This window comes from Anopheles marshallii, chromosome 2 (genome assembly GCF_943734725.1).
Source record: "Anopheles marshallii chromosome 2, idAnoMarsDA_429_01, whole genome shotgun sequence".
NCBI classification, from domain to species: Eukaryota; Metazoa; Arthropoda; class Insecta; order Diptera; family Culicidae; genus Anopheles; species Anopheles marshallii.
Window position 1 is genome coordinate 25,743,557 of NC_071326.1, and position 27,816 is coordinate 25,771,372.

The 27,816-nt window shown below is 45.6% G+C and overlaps 1 protein-coding gene across 1 annotated transcript in view; it reads left to right on the top strand.

Moving 5' to 3' along the window:
- LOC128719435 (uncharacterized) overlaps positions 1-27,816 on the top strand; it is a 38,247-nt gene that overhangs the window by 6,298 nt on the left and 4,133 nt on the right. The window contains exons 6-17 of the mRNA XM_053813060.1: positions 13,183-13,958; positions 16,804-16,984; positions 17,600-17,865; positions 18,065-18,202; positions 18,288-18,425; positions 19,655-19,852; positions 21,741-21,875; positions 21,948-22,314; positions 22,390-22,594; positions 22,746-26,290; positions 26,364-26,522; positions 27,031-27,193. Of these exons, the coding sequence (XP_053669035.1) occupies positions 13,183-13,958; positions 16,804-16,984; positions 17,600-17,865; positions 18,065-18,202; positions 18,288-18,425; positions 19,655-19,852; positions 21,741-21,875; positions 21,948-22,314; positions 22,390-22,594; positions 22,746-26,290; positions 26,364-26,522; positions 27,031-27,193 (6,271 nt within the window). The remainder of the gene's footprint in view (positions 1-13,182; positions 13,959-16,803; positions 16,985-17,599; positions 17,866-18,064; positions 18,203-18,287; positions 18,426-19,654; positions 19,853-21,740; positions 21,876-21,947; positions 22,315-22,389; positions 22,595-22,745; positions 26,291-26,363; positions 26,523-27,030; positions 27,194-27,816) is intronic.

Below are 27,816 nucleotides of genomic sequence, written 5' to 3' on the forward strand. Positions count from 1 at the left end.
GGAGGCGAAGTTTAGAGTTAATGTATGGGAATACTTATTCACTTATTTATTATACGCTACAATCGCTTCCTGGTTTTGGTATGCTGCAAGAGTCCTCTAAACGTCTCACTTTCCGGTACTCGAAAGCCAATCCATTATTCAGGACTCATGAACGCCATTACTCAATTTCAATTTCACCCTTCCATGCCTACTGCGTCCGTGTGGACGATCTAAATGGACTTTACGGGTTGGGTTGTCCGGTGTCATTCTTATGACATGACCAGCCCACCGGAGCCTGTGTCTAATTTCGCCGTACTGCTCATAGAGCTCGTCATTGAAGCGACTCCTCCATTGTCCTTCCACACATACGGGGCCAAAAATATGTTTGAGCATCTTCCTCTCGAACGAGGCTAAGAGGGTTTCGTCAGTTTTGAACAAAGGTCATGTCTCAGAGTCGTATTTGAGCACTGGTGCTATATAAGTTATCTATATTACCAACTTCGTTCGTTGCGACAAGTGCTTTGAATGGAGAGGTTTCCTCAAACTGTGGAAATATTGGTTGGCAGCTGGCATACTAGCGCGTATCTTAACATTAATTACGCTACGTGATGATGATGTCTATGCCAATAGTGTATGAAAGGACTTGGATTGACTTATAGAATAGTCCCCGAAGTTTCCGTCTTCGAGTCAGGGATGGCCCTCTCTAGCCCTAGGTTAAAGAGTAAACAAGCTATCTCCATGGTGGTAGCAAAGTAGCCTTGAGAGTTTCTACCATCACCTGGCATGTGACGTTGGTCATTGTTATTCGCACTACTCTGGCTTACCATGCTATGCTATCGTACGTAGCCTAGAAGTCGTTGAAGAGATGGAAGGAAGCTGCTGCTCCGCCACCTTCTCCACGATCTGCCGCATGGAGAAGATCTAATCAGTGGTTGATTTTCCGCTTAGGAATCTTCTCTGATTGCTGACAATTAGCTTTTCGGCGAATGGGACAACAAACTTGTAGTATAACGGAGAATAATTTGTGGACGTTATTGAACACCGTAATACCCCTGTAATTGCTGCACTATGGCTTAGCTCTCTTCTTGTTCATGATACCCAGATTGCAATCACCAGGCATCGATTCACAATCCCATATACCTCAGTATTCATTCGATGATTTTTTTTTCTCTAGCGCTGCAACTCCATTTGTCCATCAGTTCGGCTTCTATCCAATCGGTGCCTGATGGCTTATTATTCTTAAGCCGCCGGATGGCATTAGAAATAAGGTCGATGAATTATAAATCCATCGGAATTAGCCCACCTCCCAGTGGCGCTTGCAATTGGTGAAATTTTAAAGTACAACCCGCACGCTTGCTGCCGCGGATTGGCAATATCTGCGAGCTGTAAAAGCGTGGGATGTCGATGACATTTAGAGTTTCGGTAGCCATTTAATTAGCTTGAAAGCTTGTCAGCGTCAATTCCGTGCCGTCATTCTGTTTGAATAGGATGGAAGCTATTTACGGTGCACGGTTCGTAGGAAGCTTCATGCCGAAAGTATCTCAAATTTGTTCCCCAGTAGTGGGACGTGTGCTGCTCGTGCCCTGTTATGCGCGCAGTAATCATGTCTGGAATCCTCACAACTCCTCCCCACCCCACACATACACACACATGACCTCACTATTGATCTGTAATGGGGTTTAAAAAGAAACTGCACATGCACTCAATCGATGGGGGGGGATTTGTTTTTTTTTGTTTTTGGCTGACAATTTTATTTGTCTGGAAGCGCACGTCCTCTTCAGCATTGTGGCACCGTGGCTGTTGTCTTCGCGGCTGCTGTATGCAAACGCAGCCGTACAAGAGCACCGTCTTTAATTCCTTCCCTTAATTCGCTTTGTTCTTCAAGGCTTTTGTAGGTCAGGACCGCGTTCGTCTCGTGTCTTGCGGTGCCGAGCGAAACAAAGGCAAATAAAACAAGGGAGCGAAAAAGGCAAAGTGTCTCCGACATACACACATCCATATGCACATCGCAACTGGAGGACTAGACGCACAAGACAAGCCATTCGGGGGAATTGAGAAGGTTACTTTGTTCGCACCTCCCATTCTTCCACGCCATGGCCAGAGGGTTCCTATGACTTCTGTCAGTTGCTTTGCAATGGGAGGGTACGGGATGTTTGCCCTTTACCACCCCAATACCATTTTCCCTCACCCGTTCTCGACTAAGTGGCTTCACCGGAATGACTTTTCCCCGTTTCACGGGGCGCACGTTTCATTGCATCGTCAATTGGCTTTTTGCTGTTGTTGCATTTCACTTTTCGAGGCCCCTGGCACATCTTTATCTGCACGTGCACGTAAGACCGGAGTGAACCATAGGGCGGGCCCGTGCATGGAAAAATTGGCAAGAAACTGTCAACTACCATTTACCACCGGCTGCGGTCGGTGGTCTTTGTACTGCCGAGGAAGAAACACGGTCGCGCTCTGCAATTCCGCCCATTTACCATACAGTTGCTTGTTGCAATTGTCCCCCTCACCCTGGTATGCGATTGTTCGTCGAGTTTTCATGCATGGAACGTCGTGTACCGTTAGCGCCACGGTATCATCAGAAACCGACATCGACGGTATCTGTGTACGGTACTGCAGTATCTTGGGGCAACGTTGGGGTTGTTTTTTTGTGTCATTTCTTGCTTGCAGCCCTTCCACTCGCACCATTACTTTCCCTTTTCGCCATCGCTCTGTCATGGCCACTATCACTTTTGTGCACACCGTTTCACCATGCGATGGCCTATTTTTCGGGGCAAAAGTTTTGTGCCAGCCCGGTCGCGTTCCCTTTAGCAGGCGCTCGTAAATTATTTGCTGTTATAAATTTCATTATAGACGATGAAGATGTGCAATAATAGTAATAATGTGAACATACACTATCCGGCCCTATCCCGTGTGGTACCACAGGGCCAAAACCGTGGGGCTGAGGAAGAAAGTATGTTACTGGGTCGTACACAATGGGTTTGATGCGCTCTGGTCGCAGCACAAAGTTCGTCCTTTTGTGTCCGTTGTTCGATGCCGCTTATTGATTGTGGTCAAAATTTTCAAATCTCCCATTTGGGAATGGGTAGTTTGTGGCAGCAGATAACATTGCACCAAATCAGTGTGCGTGTGTGTGCAGTATCGGAGTGATCGTGTAATCAGTGCGGTTAATTCTAAGGTTTCCCCGCAGAGATTGCATTATGCTGCGCTTGACATACTGGGATCGTTAAGCACCAACAAAAAAAAAGAGATCGATACTGCAACGTAGTACGATAGATAAGCAGCAGAGTTTATATTTACGAATTATACTCGAATGTAGAGATGATCTATTGATGTTTGAGCAGTTTCCGGTACGGAGGTCATGATTTGCAAGAGAAAGGAAACCGTGTGAATGAACATCGTTAAACATTTTATTTTCAAATATCTACCCACAGTAGTAGCAATGGAGACGCCCAGTTGTTCAGCGCATAGCGTATGGCCATGCACGTCATGTACGGGGTTGGAAAATGATTGCGATTTAATGATAACCCCTATAGCTGAGGGTAGTAGCTTCATACGATGCAAAAATGCTCGACCAAGTGCTTGAGTTAAATTTTTTTTTGCAAGGGCGCTGGTCGTACTAGCGTAAGGGATTAACTATTGTGTGTAGGAAACCCTGACGTCAGTATTGTAAGCTGATGTTGATGGTGTGTGTGTGTGTTTTTTTTATTATTGTTGATTTGATAATACGGTTGATTTCATTCTTCCTCATAGACCGAAAGCGTTCTCGCTTCGTGTGTAAACGTTAGTGACGTGTGTTGGAACATTTGCCCCATTGACAACTGGGATCGTTATGGTGTGGTGGTGTTGGTGAATCCACCGGTACAGTGTCACTGACGTATACAGAAGGGGGTTAGCAATTACTGCCCACAGCTAGCACGTGTATGGGCAGTAAAACCGAGTGACATTTCCCTTGCCTTAACGTAGTTATTAAACGGTTTTGTGCTTGGCAGCACACGAATTTTCTTCATTTCTTCTCATAAATCGGGGGTTTTTTTATTACTATTTGGTAAAAGATTAGAAATTACTCTTCGGAGATACTACAACTCCGTACAATGCGGGTGCATGTGTTGGTGTTGTTTGATTGGTGTGTAGCGCTTCGGAGAGTAAACCAGAAAGAGTAGATATCCAATTAATAAATTCATATCAATGACCTTGGACGAGGATGCTGAGTGGCGTGCTTACTCTCTGCATGGTCACTCGAACCTCCGGTCGTGAATCCCATTCCCGGTATGAAGTGTGAACGGAACAAGGGAAGCAAAACACTCATCCCCATCCCTCCTCTGTCTCTCTCTCTCACCTCAAAGCAACCCATAGACAAGCAAAAAGGGTCTAAGCGCTCGGACGCGTTCCTTCGCACACACCGTTTGGCCTGAGTGACTTGCTGGGGATACACACAGTACGGTACACAACATGGGTTTCTCGTTGGCTTCTGCTTGTTGACGTCTTTTGGCGCTTGCCGATACTGCTCCTTGCCTTGTCTGCTGACGTAGATACGTAGGGTTTTCGGTTTGATTATTGCGTCCCCGATGCGAAACGTATTGATTTTTTCTACCCGTCCCACAGCGTTTGTAAAGAACGTTGCTGGTATTGAAACGGGGTTTTTCTTTTTATTAAGGTGTTGATGTAGCAAAGAGAGCGAGAGAGAAAGAGAGAGAAGGGGCGAGATCGTACGAAACAACCAAAACAATAGTTTACCAGAACAGATCATTCGCTCTGTGATGTTTTGTTTTCTCTGTTCATCTTCTGAGAAGGGAAGACCACATGAGAACGTCAAGAGCGACCAGTGCCTGAAGATGAGCACGATTAAGTGTGACCAGAGAGAAATCGATTCGACAGTAAGTTTTGGAAACAAAAGCATTATCTCGCTAGTAGATCGTTTTGTGAGGGAAATAAATACACGATATCCGAGGAGATTTTGACCAAAATCTACGCGTTTACAAACGCGAATACGTACATGGAAGCAAAATGCTACATTTTTGGACGTGAACTATCCCGGCACGAAATAAATGTTAACACAGCCTACATCCGTCCCTGCTGGCGATGGAGCTCACAACCGTGCTCACTACTTCAAATCCAAGTCGAGGCCTTCGCTCCTCACAGAGTTGCACGGTTGCTCCTCATTAGCTCTCCTGCTGATTGGGTTCCAAAATTACCTACTCCGCGGTAACTCACCGGGTACGGTAATTATTGAGCGCCGGTGCGTATAAGTTTGGCACTGGTGGCACTTGTCCTGCTTGTCCGAAAAGCATCCAGCGAGCAAGCGAGCGAGCAGGCATGTTGCCGAGCAGGCAACCGGGACGACCGGTTTTGCAGTGTATGTAAATTTTGCCCGAGTCCACAACGGTTCAGTCCTTCGTTAGCCGCTGAACGTGTCAGTATTTCGGACGACCTGGGACGACGAATTTCACTAGTGTTTTTTTTTTTGTTGTTGTTGTGTTGGTTCCCTCGGACGGCTTACCGAGACGATAAATAAGGACCCTGCAAGAAGAAGCTTTTTTGATTTGCGGTGCGGACAGATAACTTGGAACCGAAGCTTCAGTGTTGGTTTGGGCTATTTGAAGGGCACCAAGGCAACAGTGGAAGTAGTGGAAGCTCGTGTCGAATGTTTCCACCATTGCCCTCTTGCACCGGAACTGGAAGGTTCATTTACACGGGGCGAAAAGATTATGCCACTGGTGGACGATAGCATCGTGTGCGGGAGGGAGAAGTTTTACTTCCACGCTTGTGTCCGGGTTTTGGGCGTGAAACAACAGTGTGTGAAATGTGTTTTAGTTTTGCTCCGTACGGACAAATCCAATCCGGAAGTGGTGGTTGAGAAAGCAATGTGTCTGCAGGGTATTATACAGCCCACAAATAAGCACATAATTGCAGTGTGAAGTTAGCTAAATCATGCCTCTCATGCATTAGCGGCAACACAAAGTATCGTACGTTTGCAATGAGATAAGAGACGCTGATGGAAATAGAAGAACAATTTGCGTTGGCCACCAGCTTTGGGCTAGTGATCAACGATTTTTGGGAAACTTATGTACCGTGTATGCATCCTCGATTGCATTCGGCCGTATTTAGCTGCATGGATGCGCATATGTGTCCCGCTGGAACCGTGTGTACGTGTGTAGGCAAAGACTGTGGTGTGTACCTGTGTGTGCGCGTGTGACAGTGTACCTCCCCCCGGAATAGTGTGGCCCGTGCCTTTCGGGGCTCTACAACACAGGTTTGAAGGAAAACAGCTTTGCACCGGAAATTATCGATTGCCGGAAGAATTGACCATTCACGCCGTTCCGCATCGTGCCAGTGTAGGCAAAAAGGCGCGCGTGAGAGCAAGATAGAATGTGATGCTAGAGGGAAGATATAAAAAAGAAACATTCACACCAACACACACACACAACCGTAAAAGCACACATGCACAGAGCATGGCGAAATGCACGGGAGCAAAAAAAGGAGAGAGCAAAATGTGAGTTTGATTGTGCTACAGCTGGGAGAGCGATGAGAGTGAAACACCATTTAGGCTAAAAGGATACAAACAAACAAAAAACGTTAAAAACTGTGTGTGTTGGGTTTGGTTTTGGGAGTGCAGAGTGATATGGTTAGAAACCGACCGAAACGTTTCCACACGGTTTCAACATATTTCGTTGGATCAAAGATTGGGCAGTTTTGGGGACAGAAGAATGGAGAGTAAAAGCCAGCAATTTGTCTGCCGAATGTCCTTGATTCTATCACGCCGGATGGTGCCGAATGGTGGGAACACGCAGCATACGTCACATGATGCCATCGTGGATGGTTGCTGCGAATAATGCGAGCTAAATATGGTTGAACTCTTACCAGCGCCTAAAAGTATGCAACCCTACCGACAGATAGTGTTTTTCTGTGGTGCATAACAGTACCGTCAATGAACAGTGCGTCGCTAGTAGCAAATACACCCATCCGTACACGGTATGGTGCCTAGCATCCCGGGGAAAGGTTTGTGAGTAAATAGCAATAGGATCAGTTGGACAGGGATGATGCTATTTTTAGATCGCTCCCTACACATTTTACTCTCTGTTGGGTTTATGCGTGCCGAAAACGACTCCCGGCATTAAAATAGTAAAAGAAACAACAACAACTGTGAATATGCGTCGTTGACAACCACGTTTATTTTCCAGCCCACCCATCGGTTTGATTTTTATTACGTACGAGATACGAGTCGAGAGTGTCGAACATTTTGACGAAACGCAGGTGATAAAAACGATTCGAAGGAAATAATAACAAAAACACTGTTATGTGCTACAATACTGTGAATGTTAAAACAAAAACAAATCACAAACAAAACTTATTCGTAGGATAGAACAAACAAAACATTGCAATCGTTAGTGGTGTGTGTGTGGGAAAAACTTTGCCTACGGTTACCCTGACGAATTCTATCCGTGTCGCTTTCGGAAAACGAATGGGCATATCTCATCGTCGAATGCACACGTAGGAACGTGGCAAACACAACAAAGCAAAGCAAAAGGAGATACTGCGACAAATGATCAGTGTGGACCGGACCGGCAGACATGAACGGGAAGTGTATGAATCGCCCACAACACTGTGATGATAGCGTAGCGCCATTGTGTACGCAGCTGGGTGTGATTGGGTTTGGCCGTATTGGGTACTCGTGTGTCTTGGCAATGCATCGGCAGTGAAAAGGATGCTTGAGCTTCGCTTTGTCGATGAGTGCCGAGTGAACTCAGCTACAACGTCGCGTCACGTCGGTACGGTTCGGTTCGGTGGTCTAAAAATAAACTTCTCCCTTTCCGGGGTCGAGGATCTACCATTGGGCGGTAGATGCTGACGGTGGCAGGACGGCGGGAAGAGAGAAGTTCGTGAGAAAAAGAGATGCAATCCTTGCAAGGTGTTTTATATCACACCCTCTACAACGAAACCAAACATTAAAACCCGACCGAAAAAGGACAGTGTTTCGGCTTACCAATACCCTGGGATTAATTCGGAAACGTGCATTGTGCAATATTTTTACATCAAAATGTTGACATTCTTCGCGAGAAGAACCATTGTGCTTATTGTGGAATGAAAGCTGCAAGTTAAAACACTCTACCAGCAGCTATTGAAAGTCAAATTGTGTTAAATGATTGAAGTATTCCTCAATGGAGCTGTTGAAGAAGTGAATGGAATTAACATTTTAACGTAGGATGTTACATTGTTGATCCAATAAATGTACAGCAGATTTTTGCCCGGTTTCCGTAGCGGTACTACAGCCACCTGATACAATGTGAGTTTCATAAAGTGATGAACGATAACATAATTTCATGGATTGAGCACATTACCATAATTTCATTCGTCAGATTGATGATCCAATTTCACACTCATGTGATAAACATATGCTCGTTTCTAATTGTATTTAGGTTTGCATTAATTTAAGTGCTTGTTGTGTTAATGATATATTACCTTTTTATTTACAAATGAATTTAATTTATTCCTCAAACCCAGAATTATTCTAGTGAACGTTATTCATTCTTTGTTTTTTTTTTTACGTTAGGTTTTATGATTGTTGAGCAATGCACATACGTTCTTATGCAAAGGGAAATGTTTTATTCAAGGAAAGGAAAACGTTTTTTACGCCATCGTGTATGAGGAATATTGAATTGATGTAAAACTGTTTCATCGCTCATTAGCATGTAGGTGCAATTGAAGCCACCTACACTGATGGTACAAAGCTGTCGCAACACGGCAAAACAATTGTTTTGTAAATAATACCAGTGCACCCGGTGGGGCAAAGAGATTATTGAAGAAAATTGGATTGCCGTTATGTGATCTTTTCCGTGCGATTTCACGCCGTCTACCCTAGCGGCCATTATTGGCTCGGTAGGGGAAAGCTCGATCGATTGCAACAGAACGAAAGAAAGCTTGCCAAGGAAGAAGATCTCCTACAAGTCAGAAGAGTAAAGATTCGTACCCTTACCGTAATGATGTAAGTAAGGCACCGTACATGGTACTGGGTGGTTGAACCACGGGAAGGCAATGGAATAAAATGAAAGCATAGTGCAGTTTCACATGGCTTCGTTACACCATCGCAACCGTGTGCACACCATAATTTGTTATTTTTACACATAAGCTACGTAAGGTTTTTTTTTGGTGCTACTATTGGTAAGCCAGCTGAAGACTAAGCAGTTGAGAAGGGCCTTATCTGACCTACATATATCGGCTTCATATGAATGTCTCTAATGAACCTGTTAAGAAATTGATTCTCCATGTCAGCTGCCAATAATAACAATGCACTGATGGGATTTTGTTCCACCCATTGTGTATGTTCCCGTTTAATGTGGTTACCCGCAAAACTAATACACCTTAACCAACTGTTTATACAAAACACCATGCGTCTCCATTGTGGTACAAAACACCAAGCGTCTCCATTAAGGTACAAAAGTGGTGCCTAAGTTGTACGTGTAATGATGGGCTGATCAGTGATTATTGCCCATTGCCCGTACACAAAATATTGAAGATGATTTAAACGTGTTTCATCCAAAAGAAATGCATAACATTTTGTTTGGGTACCGTAAAACTGTATGTGCCTCCAACATAAATATAGCTCTCATTTTGCACAGAGCCAAAAGGCTTTGAAACGTATCCAAATCGTAAGCAATTGTGTTTATGAATGCATATTCAATTTCACGCCACAAACCCCCGACAGTTTGCTGCCAAATTAATGATTTTCTGCCAATATCTATTACCATATCGGTCCGCCCGGATTGGGGCCTGGTTCCGTCTCTTCCGTTGAGGTGCATATGGATCGATCAGGTGTGCTGCATTTGTTTTCCAACGAATCTGCCCTCTCCAGTGCATTGTATGGAAAGAGCGTTTTGGTGCAGCGAATTAGAACGTATTTCGGATGCAAATTAGTATCGAAGTGTGGTATTAAATTGGATTTGGTGGGGGATTGGAGCAGAATTGGTTTTAAAGATCCAGCAAAAAGTATCCCTTTGAAAAAGGTGGAACAAGAAAGCACCATGCAAATGTATGCAACAAACATTTGTGGAAAAAACAAAGTTTATTCAGCTCTGGCATATGCAATTTGTAACCGAAAACCGAATACAGTTTATGCAGAGTAGGCGGGTAAACAATGTGATATTTTCGTAGCAAACTTTTACGGATATAATACGGAAAGCGAAATTGCCTGACCCCGGCACAAATGCACGGTCAGCATTCACCGAGCCCTTCGCCTAACTCGACATTATTGGCCACAAACGCAGCACGCAACAGTCTGCTTCTGAGGCTAATTTTATTTGTTTGCCTCCAGCAGCAACTTGTTTTATTGCACTTAAGCACTATGGCAGCTCCGGGCAAACATTATCAGCCAACGTTGCGGGAGAGGTGCCGCAGGGTTTATTTTTACATTTGATGTGTTGAACTATTTTTATCCACGTCGAAACAGCTCCGTGCGGCAAAGTGCTTTACCACCTTATGGTTTTTGATACGCCCCGATATGGTATGGGCGAGAGTGCGTGCCGTACAATTTGGTGCCGGGTCCTGCAGCAGGCTCAGCCCTAAGGCTTCCTTTCCTAACGCCGGCTGGAGGTCGCCCGTGACTTGCGACGTTTACGAAGTCTAAATATAGCCGGGCTTGGTGTCCCTGCAGAATAGAGAATCTTCTTTCGCTAATCCCACCCCCAAACCCGTGACCTGACCTTCCTGGAGTTCGGTATTGGAAAAATTGCAAACACATAAACGGCAAGATCGTTTATCGATGACCCAATTGTCGCTTTTCATTATCACGGTGGTGGGCCGTGGAACCGTTGCTTCTTTTGTAGTGCTTTAATGTTCCTATTATCTGTATGCTTCACGCCGTGTAAAACTTTTGCCACCTCGCGCAACATGCTTTACAGAAGACACAGTTCGTGCTCGGGATCATCTGCGAATCAGACAGTTTGCTATTTTTTGCTGTGCTGTGGCTTTGTGTGGCCATAGTTGTTCTTGCGAGTTTTTTGTTTGTCGTTTACGTGCTACCGTGTTAATTTCACCCCATGTCACACTGTCCTCATTCCTCAACACGATGAATCACCGTTGAAGTAGCGAATGATGAGCAGTGCTGGTCGGTGTAATTATACGAAGGCCCCTGTGCTCTTCATCGAACCGTTTCTATCGGTCGATCATTCGATGAAACTGAGAACATACTAGCAACCGTATGACAAGTGGAACTTATAGCTGCTAGTAAGGGAGTGTGTGTATGTGTGTGTATGTGTATATGCGAAGTGTCCTCAATTGGAAGGTTTCGCTGTTGTGCCTGCTTTCAAGGTTTGTCACGGTCTGAGATGGCATTGATGTAACAGCATGTGTGACTCTTGCACGGTGAACATCTCTTCACTTCTTACGTGTTCCACTCCATGCTGCAAAAGTCCCATCCCATGCCGAAGTAAGCCAAGCTGCTGAGTGATGTACGTCATACGCTATACTTAGCGGACGTCAAGTGATTCCGGCTAAGCTAGCTTAACAGTACTGACCGTTTTTTTGATTTCTGACTTATTTCCTGATTGAGGTAAAGCGGTGCTGAGGCCGACTAGGTAGTGAATGTGTTTTAAAACATCTTGCCATTTACGGGTGCAACTGTATACCATTGTATGGCATAATACGATACACAAAGATTTAATTCCAACGAACATCTAGGCGTCCCCATTATTAAAGCGGGAATTAAACTATTGTGACGTCAATTGTCGGACGACAAAGGTCCCGTGGTAATTAATGTTTTAAGGGTTTTCTTTTCAATCTCGTGGTCCACTGCCGATTTCATGTTGTCTTGCAAACCTCATACTTCAGCCCGCCTGTGTCGATTCCATGTTACTAACCATCAGCATTCCTTTAAGAACAGCGATGAAAGGCCTCTGCAAAGCTTACCAATTCGCAAATATTATAGCTGTGTCCCATCATACCGTTGTTGCTCACCTCATTTACTCTCAGCTTTACTTGTGAATGTTTTGTACACTGTGTTGTGCGGTGGATGTGTGTCGTGTGTCCCTACCTATCACCCTGTTTTAGCAAAGTGCCTGTTTGTGATAACAATCAGTTTTGCATATACTTCCGTACTATATTTCTACTATCTTCTATCTTCCGGCTATCGTATTGGAATGTTCTGTGCCTGTTGTCTATCCTTCTTTCTCTGTATAATTATATGTATTTTTCTCGCACTTTTCCCTTCTTTAACTGCCTGTCTTTTTTCTGTCTATCATCCTCCTTTAAGAACACCCATACGAAAACAAAAACAAACCAACGAAATACTCCATTTCTTTCTGCGCGATTGTATGGCATATCATCTGTTTTGCTGCACGTACATTTCAAGGGGTTAGCTAAGATCTAAAGTTGAAAGCAAAGGAGTAATAAGCCTCATATGCCTGTTGAAAGAAAAAAAAAATACTTCACGCTCACAAACATTTCGAGTGTAGATGATCGATCCATTTGAAGCTGGTTATGTTGTGTGTGTGTTTTTTTTTACTTAATTAACTGAGTTTAAAAAAAAAAGAGGCCGAACACCAGAATCATCCACGGGAAAACATTCGAATTTGTGTTTGATGCTAATGTCACATTTACTGTTTGATTTTACTTCTGGTGTAGAGAAAATTAAAATCGATGCTAGATACATTCGTCCGTAGATAGCAGTCAGAAATGCAGTCCATTGCACTTATGATGTTACCTATCTTTCCAATGCACCGCTGATGTTGCGTTAGCAAGCGTTAGGCACTTAAAGGAGTATATTTCGGAAGATTTCTTATTTCTGTACTTCTAACAACTTGGTATCGTTTTGTTACTTACATTGACCATTGATTTTATTGCTAGTGTGTGAAGGTGTGGTTACAATGATAAGGAATTGGCACGGATTAGATTTGTTGTCCCTCGTTTTAATCCTGTCTATTGTTTGTTTTTTACGAATATTACAATACTGCCATTTCCGTCAATGTTCTCACAAACCAAAAGAACGTTAATTCTGAATCTTTAGAATTTTTCTTGCGTTTCGTTTTGTGTTGTTAAACTACCTTAAGTTGTAGGAATGTCATAAGACTGTGTGTATGTGTGTGTGTGAGTCAATGGGTGCTTTGCACCATTTGAAAGGTGAACGAAGCACATGAAGTAGTTTGAAGAAGTATGCAAAAGAAGCAGTGTTGCTGAGGCGTTGTTCCGCTTTCGAACCCATTTCTCTTCCAGCCGGTCACCAAAGACAGTATTTCGATAATCACACACGACTGAACGCAAACCTTACCGACTATCGTGCAACAAAGCTGGACGTGCAGCAACGCAACAGTTACAATCGTACCAATCACAACCGATATCAATCACCGTCCCAGTCGACGCAGCATCCATCCCATCCCTATCACTACCAGCAGTCGCAGGATCCGCACGGCCGGGAGTACCATCAGCAGCAGCCACTGCCGCAGGTGGTGGTTGGCGATAGCACTATTGCATCCACGGCCTACGACAGTATTAACCACCATCACCAGCCCCATCAGCATCATCAATCGCACCATCATCCATCGGGTACGGCGGGACCTAGCCCGGCCACCACCATACCGCAGGGCCTTCACGGCGGTAGCAGTGGGAGCAGCAGTAGCAGCCAGCACCATCCGTACCAGCAGCACCATCACCAACCGCATCATCAGCAGTGTAACAGTAGCAGCAGCGGTGGTTCCAGCCACAGTACCACGGGGCATCATCCGGTGGCGCAGAATTCGCACACACGTTACGGCACGAGCCCGGCCGCGACCGAGCAGCCGGATCCGTACTGGGACGAACCGGCCGACAGTCGGCGGTTTACCGAGCGCAGAAAGAAGACGGTCCGGTTCGATGGGCAGGACTCGGACGATTGGTCCCGGTGGGAATCGGAACGGCAGGGCAGCCAGGATTCGGCCACCAAAGATTCCGGCATTGACACGAGTAGCACGTTTACCAGTAGCGAAGACTCGAACCGTGGCGATGGCCCAAAGGTATAGTGCCACACATGCTCACACATCTACCACATCCACAAACACTCATACACACGTACACGCACACACACACACACATACACCACCGCACAAACATCTTTTCATACTTGGACTTTGGCCAAATGGGACGTGTACGAACGCATATTGTTGTACCAAATACTACCTCAAGAGTTAACCAACGACCAAACATATTGACCATTGACGGACCGATGACGGACGGTACAGCTCACGGGAGTACTACCCTTAACGACCAGTACCATTCGTGTGTCTGTGGAACAAACTACTGGGTCGGGTTCGGCGAAGATGCTGTCGAGCACATGTGGAGCAACAACTACCCGTGCGCGCCGGAATGTATGCAAAACGCCGAACGTTTCGTTCCTTCCAAATGCTAGTTGTTGCTGCAGTGGATCGCCGGATTAACTAACTAACAATTATTACAGCAATGCACCGCTACCGTAGTTGAGTTGAGGGTGAAAACTCACCGTAGTGGTTTAGTACTTTACCTTTAGTGCGATGCGTTCCGTTCTGGGTTTTGATCTACGTACTTTAATTACTCTTCCTAGTGCAACTGTCTTTGTTTTCTCTAATGCTGTTTGTTTATTATTTTGGCTTTCGCTCACTCTGATGCTTTGCATGTTGATGTATGACAGTCTGCTTAATTTATATGCATGAATTGAAGGATCCGTCTGTGGCGTTGTGACATGAAGGGAGCACTGTTTGCATAACGATTGGTAGTTGAAATAATGAAGCAAACAGTAACAAACAACAGTACACTGTCACAGAACCAAAGCATCCTTCATGTCACCTCAGGATCAATGGGGCATGCAAACGCTTCGCTTGCCGGTTGCCCATTGCGTATCGCTCATTAATCGCTCACGCGTACCACAGCATACACGCTGTCCCCAGTAATAATGCTTTCATCGTATGCAACTACAAACATTGTGTGCCATAATTTTTACGTTCCTCCAATTGTTCCGAATGTTTTCATCTGCGCTGTGATCGGTAGCATACAATCACACACTCACACACAAAACCATTGTCTCTCTTCCTCATGCTCTCGCACATTTACGCTCAATGTATGCACATTCGTCTTCGCGCCGTTTGAGTGTGTGTGTGTGTCTGTGTGTTTTATCTTATCTTTCTCTTCCTCTCCCAGCAAAGCTGCTCCTGTCTGTCTTCTGTCTCACACCAGTTTCCACAATCTACGTCTTGCCAAATGTCTATTTATACACCATTGTATGTATGTACATGCTCGATAGAGTACCGGTGTTGTCTGTGCCGCAGGGTAACATAAAAATCCATTTCTTTTCGCATATAGACCACGCTTCATCCTTCCGTACCTGTCGTATCTCGCTTTGCCACTTGCGTCTCTAGCAAAACCATTACTTCATCCACCACCTTACTGCACCAAGAGCAAACGGAAAATCCATTCAATTGTGCTTGTTATCTGTATCCCTTTGGTGTGCGAAGAAAACAGAAACTGTAAAAAAAAAACACATTTCAAACGTTCATCTTCTTTTGCACCACTTGCACGATGTATTGGCGTGTAATTAGACTGATGAGGAAAGCAAATGTCAACCCATACTCACACATGATGGCTCCATTTTCCAATCAGTTGGTAAACTGCACGTGATGCTATCTACGCTCGATCGATTTGTGAGTTGGTCTTGCAAATTGCTCCTGTTCTATAATTATTTTCGTTCGTTCGTTGGGATTTTTTTTTCCTCTCCTTTTGATTCTATTCTCATTTTCCAATTCATGTGTTTGTTCTGTTGTTGTTGTTGCATCCGGTGACTCGGTGCCATGCCCGTTTTGGGCTCCCCTCCTTATTGTGCTACCAGCTGTGCCATGTCCCAATGCCATTCTACCCATTTTGGAATACCCACATTATCCGACCTCGTCCTTGACTCCATTTCTTGACGGTTGCGGATGAAGATGCGGTACGTAATCGCCGCCAGCATCCGGCCTAGCAGTGGTGGAGTGGCATGCCATTTTTACAGGAAAAGAGATTCCCACCATGAGCCTACCTCCATCTTTATTTCTCTTTCTCTTTCGTTCTTTCTTGTCATTTGGTTGGTTTCATCGCTTCATTGTTCATTGTGGTCGATTGACAGTCACCCGGTTTGTGTGTGGGGTATGGTGTTGGATCGTTTCTTTTTTTTGTCCTGTTCTATTGAGCGATTCGTCGTGATTGATTTCGGTCACTTACACTCAATACTCACACTCACCGTAGCAATTTCTTTTGTTGCATAATGTGATGTGTGTATGTGCAAGTTTGAGGTGTGGCAGTGTATGTGTTTTTGTTTTACGTGTGAATGTTTTTGTTTTTAACCATCGTGCCAAAGGCCAGACATTATGATCCCGTTGAGCCCGAATTCTGGCGGATGGCAGGCAAAGTGGTATTATTATTTTCTTCCATCGTTCATCTATCGTATCTAAATTCGTACAGCACACAAATAACCAAACTAATAGGGAAAATTCGCTGACTTTGACTTCTAGACTGAAGAATTAGTTTTAAGCATCCTCCCCACCTTCATTTTCACCACCATCTTCACCCATTGGACGATTGAATTACCAAAAAAAACCCCTCATATTCGGTCACGTCCGTTCGGTCACACTGCACCAACCAAAGTCCACCTTTTAGACGTGTCTGTCTTCTGCAAAGAATATGCCACATACACACATTAAATGAAACACACTAATAGTTCCTTGCCGTGCAATGTGATACGGATGCATCACGGTTCCCGGCACCCGGCGGAACATTGTTCGCGGCCTGAAGCAAAAACCAAAACTCTTTACTCTTTACCTTCCACCATCCACTTGGCCGGGTTTGGCCACTGCACAGAATCCGGTAAGCTGGCAAGTAGTGTCATCGTCGGATGGGGGCCGTATGGTCGGCCGCATGGTGCAGCGCAGACAGTTTGACGGCGAAGACGTACTAGGGCTGAAGGTACGCGGTGGCCAGGTGCTACCGAGCGATACCCGCGCAGCGCTCATCGAGCTGGAAAGTGCTCACATTCGGCCAGGTAATTATGTTTCCCGTGCGCACCCGGGTGTGTGTGTGTGTGTGGGGGCTTCTAGCTCTAGTGGAGTTTGTAACTCATTTCCTGTGCCTGATACCATTATCAAACGTTGCAAAACGCTGGCATTTGACCAAATGTGGGCTTTATTGTTTTTTTTTTGTGTTTGTTTGATGAAGCATCTGTCTCTCTCTCTCTCTCTCTCTCTTGGTCACGTCCATTCCGCGGGTGGGTAAAAACAGGCTTTGCGAGGTCACTTGATTCTGCTGAAAAGCAATTTACATGCCTTGTACGCTTTGCCAAATTCGCGCTGCTGTTCCGCCTGTTTCGCTACGAATAAAGTGCTTAAAGACGTTTGCGAAGCAGCAAAAGAACAACTCGATCGACTTCCAAATCGATGCTCGTGCTCGAGCCTTCTGATACTTTGGGGGTTGTCATTTTGTGTTTTATTCCTTTTTTTTTTGGTTTCCAATTATGCTCTGTGTTCCACTTTCACTTTTACGCTTTGGTTTCGTTTCACCGTCGTTTGTGCATTCGGGTTTGTCTATTCCGCTTCGTACGCGATGCACTGTACGCACCGCACGTTAATAATCTACGTTCCCACCTTCCAAACCGCCGTAGAAAATTACGATCGACGCGATAAACCGAGCGTGCTGGTAACCTCGCCAGGATCGCCCGATTTGCACAGCGTGCGTAACTACTCCAGCTCCCGGTACAGCAACCGGCTCGCACCGGCCGGGACGGTATCGCAGGAGAATAGCGTTGGCGGCCGTGTACAGATAAAGCTCGGGTTCGAACCGAGCTCGCTACAGCTGATCGTTACCATCCTTTGCGCGAATGGTCTCGTCCCGCGCGGAAACGGTGCGGCACGCAACCCGTACGTTAAGGTAAGGTGTACACCGAGTTCGGGACGGTTCCGAATGTGGTCTACTCATTTGCTTTCCTTTCTGCTTCTCGTTCCTTTGGGTTTGGGGTGTTTTTTCTTTTTCTCGATTGTTATTTATTTGTGGTCGGGTTTGTGTCTTTATGCATCGGTTTATTGCTGCCACATTTCCACCCTGCCCCACACATACACCCCAAAAACAGATCTGTCTGCTGCCGGATCGCAGTGAAAAATCGAAACGACGCACCAAAACGTTAGCCCTCACGAACGATCCCCGCTGGGGTCAAACGTTCGTGTACGAAGGCTTAAGAAGGGCCGACCTAAACAACCGTCTATTTGAGGTAAGTATCCGGCCCGCCGGCCGTCCATAACCGTGCGACCGTGTGCCATGACTAATGGTTGCCGACCATCGCGTTTGCTTTCCAGGTGACGGTGTGGGATTACGTCCGGTACGGTGCGAACGATTTTCTTGGCGAAGTCATCATCGATCTGTCTACGCACCCGCTGGACGATGAGGCGGAATGGTACATTCTACAACCGCACCAGGACACACTGCGAGATACTGTACGTATTGGTGGGCGGGATATTGCGATCCGTCCGCTTCGTTAGACACACCGTTTCCGTGCCATTTCCAACAAAACACCTCTTTTATCCACCGTTTTCGATTCTATTGGTCTGTTGTTTGTTTGGTCCCCATCTATGTTTTTTAACACTCTGTTACTTAAACACGAGTAGACAAATGGTTTTTATTTGTTTCGTTTGGTTGGTTTCAACTCTTCTTAAGCAAAGTAATTACGTTACAAATACAAAACTATACACATACAGTTATGGGTTACGTGTTTTTTCTTCTTTATTTAGTTTTGACAGTTGTCAAAGTACAAATGTGTTTTTTATTTTACATTTCACAGTGTTATTCTTCTTTATTCCTCTTTCTCTCTCGCTCTCTTTTTCGCTCTCTACCATTTTTTTCATCTTGCTCTTGTACCTTTTTTTTTCGGAACGTGGAGTTTCTTTCTAAAATCGGTTGCTTTTTATTATCTTTATTAGCATTTGTTTTTCCGTGCTGAAAGTGGATGGTTATCTCTTTGAGATGATTTTTTTTTTTCAATTTGTAAAAAAGAAAAACAAACCCGCTTTCTGCCAGATTTCTTTTGTCCGTCATCGTCGTAGACGCTTGCCTTTTTATGGCTTCCGTTCCGTGCCCCATACAAGTATTGGTTTATGTTTTGAGTATTTTTTGCCTATTTTTTATCCTGTGTATGGAACATGTTTTCCGATTGAAGCAAATCGTTATATTCTCCCGTTCCAAATCATTTACAACACCCGTCTTGAGTGAGTAGCGTGAGTGAGAGAACACGAAACTAATTCTCACAAGGAAGCAAGAAATGTTGATAGAGCAGAAAAAAATTCCAATATGGGCGGCAGTTCCTTTACCTTCATGTTATTTTTACTTCCTTTTAAGTGTCATCAGTGAAGCGATCGGCAACGAGCTCTATTACAGTTTCAAGTGAATTTCGTTTCATTTCATTTGCTGGCAATTTCCAATAGCATTCCAACAATTAAAACCAATTCAGCAACAACAGTACGGACAATGAATGAATGTGGAAACATTTTCGTAAAAAAAAAGAACAAAAAACAAATCACGACTCTTATCACCATCCAAGCTTTCTAACCGAAAGGCAAGCAAACCATTCACCCAATCCAATGCCAAAACCAGAAGCGAACGAACAAACAATACAAAACCAACTGCAAAATCAAACAATCATTACATTTTTCACAATATCTATTCGTAGTTGCGTAGAGACGATAAAGAACCTGGCAACGAATTGGATATGATATTGACCCCGACCGATCATTTATCGCCGCCGAGTACGACCTCACGATTGAGTGACTCTGATACGACATCCGAATGCGATATAGATGGTTTGATGACCGGACGTGACGGCGCTAGTGTATCATCCTTAGGCAGCTCATCTAGTCCTCCGCCAGAGGTAAACCGCATAACCTTCACAATGCTTCCCTCCGTACAAAACAAAGAACCAATCAATCCGTTAAACCCGTGTGTCACATCCTTACCAGTCAAAAAAGGAGAGAGTGTGGGGGTGTATTGGTGTGGCTCACACTGTCCACTAGCAAAAGCAGCAAAAGCACAAAGTATACATTTCCAAGCACAGGTGCAATATGTTATATCCGATTGTGTCGCATCTAACACTGCTATAGAGAATAATGTCACATACTCGTTGCAATGCATGGAAGAACAATAACCCAGCACAATAGTACTGGAAAATGGCATTGATCACATGATCGATAGCATCGATAGTTTAAAGTTCATCAACATCTCGTATGATCACTTTAATGAAAAATTGGATGATTTTATTGGTCCGGCGGTTTCGATATGGGCGTCTTGCAATTTTTGTTTCAATTAACAAAGCAAAATTTAAAAAGTTTGAAAGATCTAGAGCGCTCTAGCTGGTTTGATTTGAACACAGTGTGTATTTGTTAAACATTTATTAATAGTTTCGTTAAATTTCGTTTAATTATCAATAGTTTTAACCAAGCGTGCATGCAGTGCGCCCAACAGGAAAAAAGTTGCCCCCCCATTTTGTATTATACTTTCTGTCATTGATTGTGTATTTTGTTTTATTTCTTTTAATTTTCAGTCACATTCGAACACGGTCGGATTGCATATGTGTTGTTTTACCTTTTGTTGACCGGGGAATGTAAATGATGCAAACACGCTTCACGGCTGGTGTTGTAACTGAGAAATGAATAACGCAAACTTTCCGAACTTTCTAACCGCTGTTTACCGTACGAAGCACATAACCCCACGGTAAACAGGGCCTCCTTCTATTATGCTTGGCAAACTTTTAGCTTCCCTTAGTTTATTTTTTTTTGGTTTTTGTGCATTTAATTTAACTGATAACCCCAGTTGGGAAACGAAGATTTCGCTAACTGTAGGAATATACACACCATTAGCTACTTACTGTTACTAGAGCTACCATTTACGTTAGACTGTTTTCTTTTACGCCAACTCGTGTTTGTTTTAGCTGTTCAACGGTTGATTTCGTTGCGCTATATCATCTTTATCTATCACCGTCACTATTCCTCTTTGTCTCTAGTTAAGCATTACTTTTTCCTTCCTTCCGCTTCATTAATTTTTTATTCGTATTTCTCTATTCTCTAGTTCTGTACTACCTCTACTTTACTATGTTTGTTACAATTTCACGTTCTATCTTACTGACATAGCTAATCTACAGCAAACTGCTACCCTTTGGCTTTCGGTTTGATTTTGGTATATAGTTTTTTTTTCCTTTTGGGATGGGGTATGGGGCCGATGTTTGCCCGGCTTCAGTTACCCTTATAGCTGGTTCTAACGATGCTTGATGCTGACTCTGTTAGTTTGTCTCTATAACGGTATATACATATATAACTATTTGTAGTTCAGTAGATCTTAACGTTCACGGCCGATAACAGTAACGGTCGCCTCATCGAAAACTGGAGATGCATCAGGATGCGTATGGTGATCTCTCTGCGTACACAAAACCGCACAGGACATATCCCTCACGTCGGTCACACGTCAATTCTACTTAAACAACACAAACACACACACACACACTGAACAGGACAAGCTTGGTATCAGTACAAGGCGGCGGGCTAGTGACCATTTCACTACCAGAGTAGTTGTTCCACAGATCACAGACCATTCTTTCATAACGTACATCACTCTCTTTCAGCATTATATGTAAACACAGAGATCGCTTTTCAGATATTCGCACGGACATTACTAACTTTCACTTCTATGCTTTCCATTCCTCCATTTTTGTTTTGTTCTTGGATATTTTCTACGTTTTTGAATTGGTTCGCGTCTGCGCTCTGAAGGTCGATCTGCAGGACAGACGATCTAGAAGGGATATGTCCCCGCAAGGCAGGAAACGAGCAGCTGGCATGGTAGCGAAGGACTATCGCACAGTTTCTGGTGTTGGACAGGGATTTCACAACCAGATGAGTGCAGAGGTACGTTAGTGGGATGTTGTTCAGCGCACTCTGGCGGTGATGGAAATTAATATTGCCCTTCCCTTACGGCAGGCATCGTCGGCGTACAGGCGCAACGGTACGATGGCGTTGAATCAGCGAAGCCAATCGGCGGCACCGAGCGACAACTATCGGGACGATCGGCGGGACTCGTTATCGCCACAAGATGATAGATATACAGAATATCCAGTTCTTCCATTGCATCAGTATGCGCCAAGATTTCAATCACGATCAGCGACAGCGACACCAACCGGTTCACCGAAGAAACGACAATTACCACAAGTACCTCACATGTCACGGAATGCAGCAATACGGGAGCGGTTCATTCAGGACTTTGAGGAGCGCAGCGGTGGTCGATTCGCGCGGCATCGGGGCCGCCAGAGCCACCATCAGCCGACCTACCGTAGCACTGGGATGGGAGGTAGGGGCATCTGCACTGACCGGGTGAATTAAAAAAAAAACCGCTCCATACATTACGCTTTGTGCAATCTTTCAGGCTGGGAACGACACTACTCCGGACTATCCGACAGTGACTTGACGACGCATTCGTTAGAGAGTAGAATTAGGCCAAGACACTCGCTATCTCCGGATAAGGATTTTATGGGTGACTTTGGTGATTCCGACATGGAATCGGTAGTTAGTGTTACTTCAAGTGCTTTCTCAACCCAATCGGAGCGACCGCGTGGATCGAAAGGGATCAGGTAAGTAGCGGGGGGGGGGGAGATATAAAGTTCGCTTACGCGAAACACGCACACCGGGTGGAACTTGCTTCGGGCAAAATGTGGGCATCTGTTGGGGTAAGCCGGAACCACGAGCACTTCACGTATGGTTTTTTGTACGATCATCTTGAAGGACACATCAAAATCGCCGGCAGCAGCACCGAAGCCTACCGACAGGATGGGCCACAACGTCACTGTGCGCGCTGCCGAGTGAGTACTCGTGCGGGCAGCCAATGGGCGATAAGGCGGGCATCATTCCGGTGCTGTCGGACGTAACGCAGCCCGCAATCATACCTCCCAAACCGGAGTTTGAACCGCAACCACCCGCTTGTAGTATGGTTGGTCCTACCGTAGTTGGTAACGCTAGTGTCTGTAGTAGTTTTGCTACTGGATCCCCTTTACCCTTAGGCGTTCCGATCGAACCGGTACTGTCCGATCCCATACCGATCTCTCCTGCACCACCCGATAAGACTGTGTCGGGGATGGGCGTTAATTATGGTCCAATGCCTGTCAGCCACGGACGGTCCATGCCGGATGGGTACTTTAACGAGCAGTGCATATCACTGCAGCCGGAGTGTAGTACCATTCAGAGTTTTTCTATGAACCCTGTCAACGATACCATTAAGAATAGCTCAGTTAATCTCACTTCGTCTCACCAGGGTAGCCAACTGAACGCTACTTCTTTTGAGTTCCAATCTGGGTCACTACCAACTGAGCATTATTTTGGTCGTGCTAGAGCACCTCCAGCTGGTGGTGTATCGATGGATCCTATTATGACATCCTCAATGCACGCTGGCGATGGAAGTGCAGGTGCCGATGATTACGAACAGTGCGCACCGCCAATGGGTCGGCGTCCATCGTACGCAATGCGCTCTAATACGTCGGAACCGAATCTGAATTCGATGATTATGCGGCGACTTTCTAACCGATCCGTGGATCAGCAGCATGCGTTTGGCTATCCGCAACCGCGCAATCAGATGATATCCATCTCGAACCGTTATCATCCGCAATCGCATGTAACGGTTGGTATAGGAGGTGGCGATCCCGGAGTAAAATATCCTCCACCGCCGGTAGCAACCAATCAGATCATTTTGAAGTCATCCTATTCCGATCAAAATCTGCATAATAGTATTGTGTACGAACCGGGTGGCATGGGAGGATGTGGTGGGCAAAATATTTGCATCTCCAACAAGAATGTGTACGACCCGAACACTGGCTATCAGAATCAAACGATCACTTGCATTAGCAACAGCAGGGAAAATTTGGGTGAAAGCAATATCAGGTACACCAGCAATCCGGAAGGAACGGTGTGCGAGATCAGTGCACCGGATGTACAGTTCCGTAGTTCGCGTACATCCAACATATTCGAAGATGTTGCATTGCCATTGGAGCAAGGAAGAGCTCCCCATACAGAGCCACTGGCTGTGAGTCTTCCCGTCGAGTTGAACGACAGACATGAGTACGGCGTAAGCAATCTGGAGCTAAATCCCGAGCGAATTCCGGGCAAACCGATCGAAGTGCTTAAATCGCCAAGTGAGTATCACTATTCCGTCTATCCAAAAAAACCGTGTGAAGATGCATACATCGTTAGTAGTGTCGTCCACGGTAAGCCGGAAAAAATCTCACGCTCCCATTCGCTGATAGCTCAGGATCAGATAATAGACATAGAGTATGATTCCGATACGGGATGGAAGACAAAAAGTGTGCGGAAGAATGTGTTTGCGAGTAGTTTTGAGGAGAAGGTTTACAGAAAACGTACCCGTTCGCTGGGCGGTGGGAATAGTGAGGAGGAGACCCAGGAACGGCGGAATAGTCGGGGGGATACGAAGAAGGTTGCTCCAGTGCAGGGTAGAAAAAGCAGAAGTAATTCCAAGAGCAGTCTAGACCGCAGTAATTTAACGTTGAATATAGTGAAAAATGTTGATGAAGACACTTCGTCCACCAAGAAATCCGACCCAGACAAAACAAGAATGGTATCGAAGTCGATTACAGCTAAACCAGTTGAGAAAGCTAAATCGGCTGCCGTTGAAGCTAAGAAAGCAAAAGAAACGAGTAAACCGAGCAAAACAAACACTGTGCCAAAATCCTCGACGATGGTAAAGTCGAAATCGACCACAGGTTCGGGTACACCGAAAAAGGGCACGAAAAGTCCGGCCAAGACAGGAGCTGGTGGGGGTTCGGTAAAGAAAGCAGGATCTCTGAAGGGAAAACAGTCAAAAACTGGATCGTCGGGTTCGGTGGCCAGTGGGTCAAAAGCAAAGGTTACAGAGAAGCCCAATTTCAAGGAGATAGACACGAAAACATCCAAGTCCAAACTGGGTGGCAAGAAATCGGACAGCAAAGGTCGTGTGGATGAGATCAAGTCCGAATCGACCGTGCTGTACAGTAGTTCCGAATCGATCAAATCCATTATTGACGAGGTCCGTATGGAACTGCTGCAGAAGCCCAAATCCACGGTTTACTTGAGTGACGAAAGCCCAACCGTACTGAACCGTAGCCATTCATTTAGTGACGGTGAGCTGAACTACACCAAACGCATCCAGGATTGTTACGACAAGTATGAGTTTGACGACGGCCGTAAGCATTACCTGCTGAAGGACGATCGTTTGAAGCAACGGCTCACCGATCGGTACGGTCGCGAAAGGGCCGTAGGGTATGAAAGGACCGACGCCGACAGGCGCCGGGGTGATGGTGAATACGAGCGTAAAGGTCGTCGAATGGTACCGGATGGCGAGGAAGATGATCCGTGCCGACGGCCGGAAATATTTTCCAAGTGTAAGTCCCGCAGCTCCAGCCTTGTGTCGAACGACGGAGGTGAGATTAAGCTTAGGCGTAAGGTGTACCACAGCGATGATAGCGCGGAAGACGATGACGATTACAATGGGGAGGAGGAAGAGGGCGATGATGAGGTGTTTGAAAGTTCGTTCTCCCGGGGCAGGAACTCGTCGTTCAATGGGAAATCATCGCTGAAGCGCAGGGCAAGGTACGACACAAGGCGCACGAGCAGCCTTGAGGGTTTGGACCAGTTTCTGGCCAACTTGCAGGATCGGAATGGTGGTCGCGAGCGGGCGTACAGGGGTAGCAAGAGTGACAGTGTCCGGCATAGCTCCGTCAGCATTAACGAAAAGCCCGAGTACTTTGAGTACACCAAGTCACCCTCCTCTCCGTATTGCACCAGTGCTGGCAGTAGTGGCCGTACCGCTAGTAGTAGAAAAACCGCTAACTATGCTTCAACTCTTTCCTCCAACAAATCCTCCAACGGCATTGCGTTGCTGCAAACCGAACCGAAACGGCCCTCGATGAAAAAATCCACCAACTCGTCGGCGGTGGGCGATGATGTTGGTCGTGGCAATGCTGGGACACGCTCCCGTTCGCACGATCGTCACTCGAACCGTTGCGGATCACCGTCTACTTCGGTCGGGCCGGGCGATCATTCACAACGGCGCACGCGCACATCTCGCAGTGACTACGATGTGCGGGGCCGCAGTCGCTACGGTGGCCACAACGGTGGACGGGATGCTTACCGGCAGCGTGATCGTGAGCGAGACCGCGATCGGAACAGCAGCGATCAGGAGCGGGACCGAGATCTGAGCGATCGTGAGCAGCGGGAATCGCGGGAGCGCGGTGAACTGGACCAAAGTCTTTCGAATACCGAGGGAACACCGGAGGATAAGATAGGTAAGTCTACCTCGGACACGGTTCCCCAAGAGCACACTTCTAACATGCCATATACCGGGCTGTCCCCTTTCAGACGGTAGCCTAAGTGATACAGCAGTGATACAGAGCTTGGATGCACGACGTAAGTTGGACCAACGTTCGCCGAAAAGCGAAACACCCACTAGGGACCGGGACCGGTTCGGTACCGGTATGGGTATCAAGAGTAACTCAACATCGCAACTGTCGGCAACAGGTAACTACTTCTGCATAAGCGTTGTTATTCGTGTGAGTTTGAGTTTTTGTACAGTGGTTGCGTACAGTTTCGTAACTGCCTGACACGGCGTCACGTGTCTATCGGCGCGGTGAAGAGTGCCCACGGTGTATCGAAATTCTAGACAGTAATCTGGACGATTAGTGATCTAAATTCAGCTCAGTGGCCCATTGCAAGCGACAGAACATGGGAGAAAGAGGGGAACAGTCGAACCGAACGGTACCATGGAGCCTATGGAACCATCCAACCCGTATCCCTCCATCCATTCCGTCACACTAGTCTCCCACCCACACTGACTCTTCTTTCCCAGGGTGTTGGATTGCCACCGGCAACTCGCCCCTTGCCCATCCCATCCTCTATCTTCCTTTCTCTCCGTTTCACTGTGTGTCTCTCTTTCTGTGTGTGTGTAGCATCAATGTACAAAAAATACCATTCTCAGCCAATAGCGTGCGGAACTGACACTGTTTTGATAATCAATTTCATTCAACATATGAAAAAGGTCGTAAGCGACGCATGGGGTTTGGTAAGCGTGGTAAAAATTCCTTCACCGTACATCGAAGCGAGGAGGTGCTTCCGGGCGAGGTGCGTGGCGGCGGTCTATCGCGAGGCTCGTCCGCCTCCAGCGATGGTGAAGGAAGTGCCGACGGTGACAGGTTCGCTTCCAGCCAGTTTATTTTGTTTATTCTTCTCCTGTGTTTTGATTAACTTTAAGCATCTTTTGTTTCGTTTTGTTGTTTCGTTTTTTTTTCCTGTGGAGCCTTTGTTATTTTTGCAATCTTTGGTTGATTCGATTCGATCGTTTTAGTATTGTTCGTTTATGCTACACATTTGCTATTTGTTTCTAGTGTCATTAGCCAATAAACCATTTCCAAGGGAAATGCATTTCGTTGAGGAACATCCACCCGCATTCATACAATCACACACGTTCATTACTGTTCGAGAAAGTTCCCACTTCTCACAATATCATTCGGATGTTCCTTAGTAGCCGTTTCCGTTAAATTCGACCATAATTTGTTTTGTTTCTTCCGTTACTTACTCCGTAGACGGTAGTGCATTAGTAGTATAACATAGTCGGAAAAGAGTTTGGGATAGTTAAACAAAAACCAAAAACAAAAAAAAAACATGTTTATCAACACTGAGTATCATTTTGATTAATGTTTTCCTTGTTTATCGTTTGTTTGTTTACCGAAACCACATTATTATTTGCAAACCTTTTAAGGCACAGTCTTGCGAGATACAGCAACAACAAGATTTTGATGGTTTTTTGTTGCTGTTT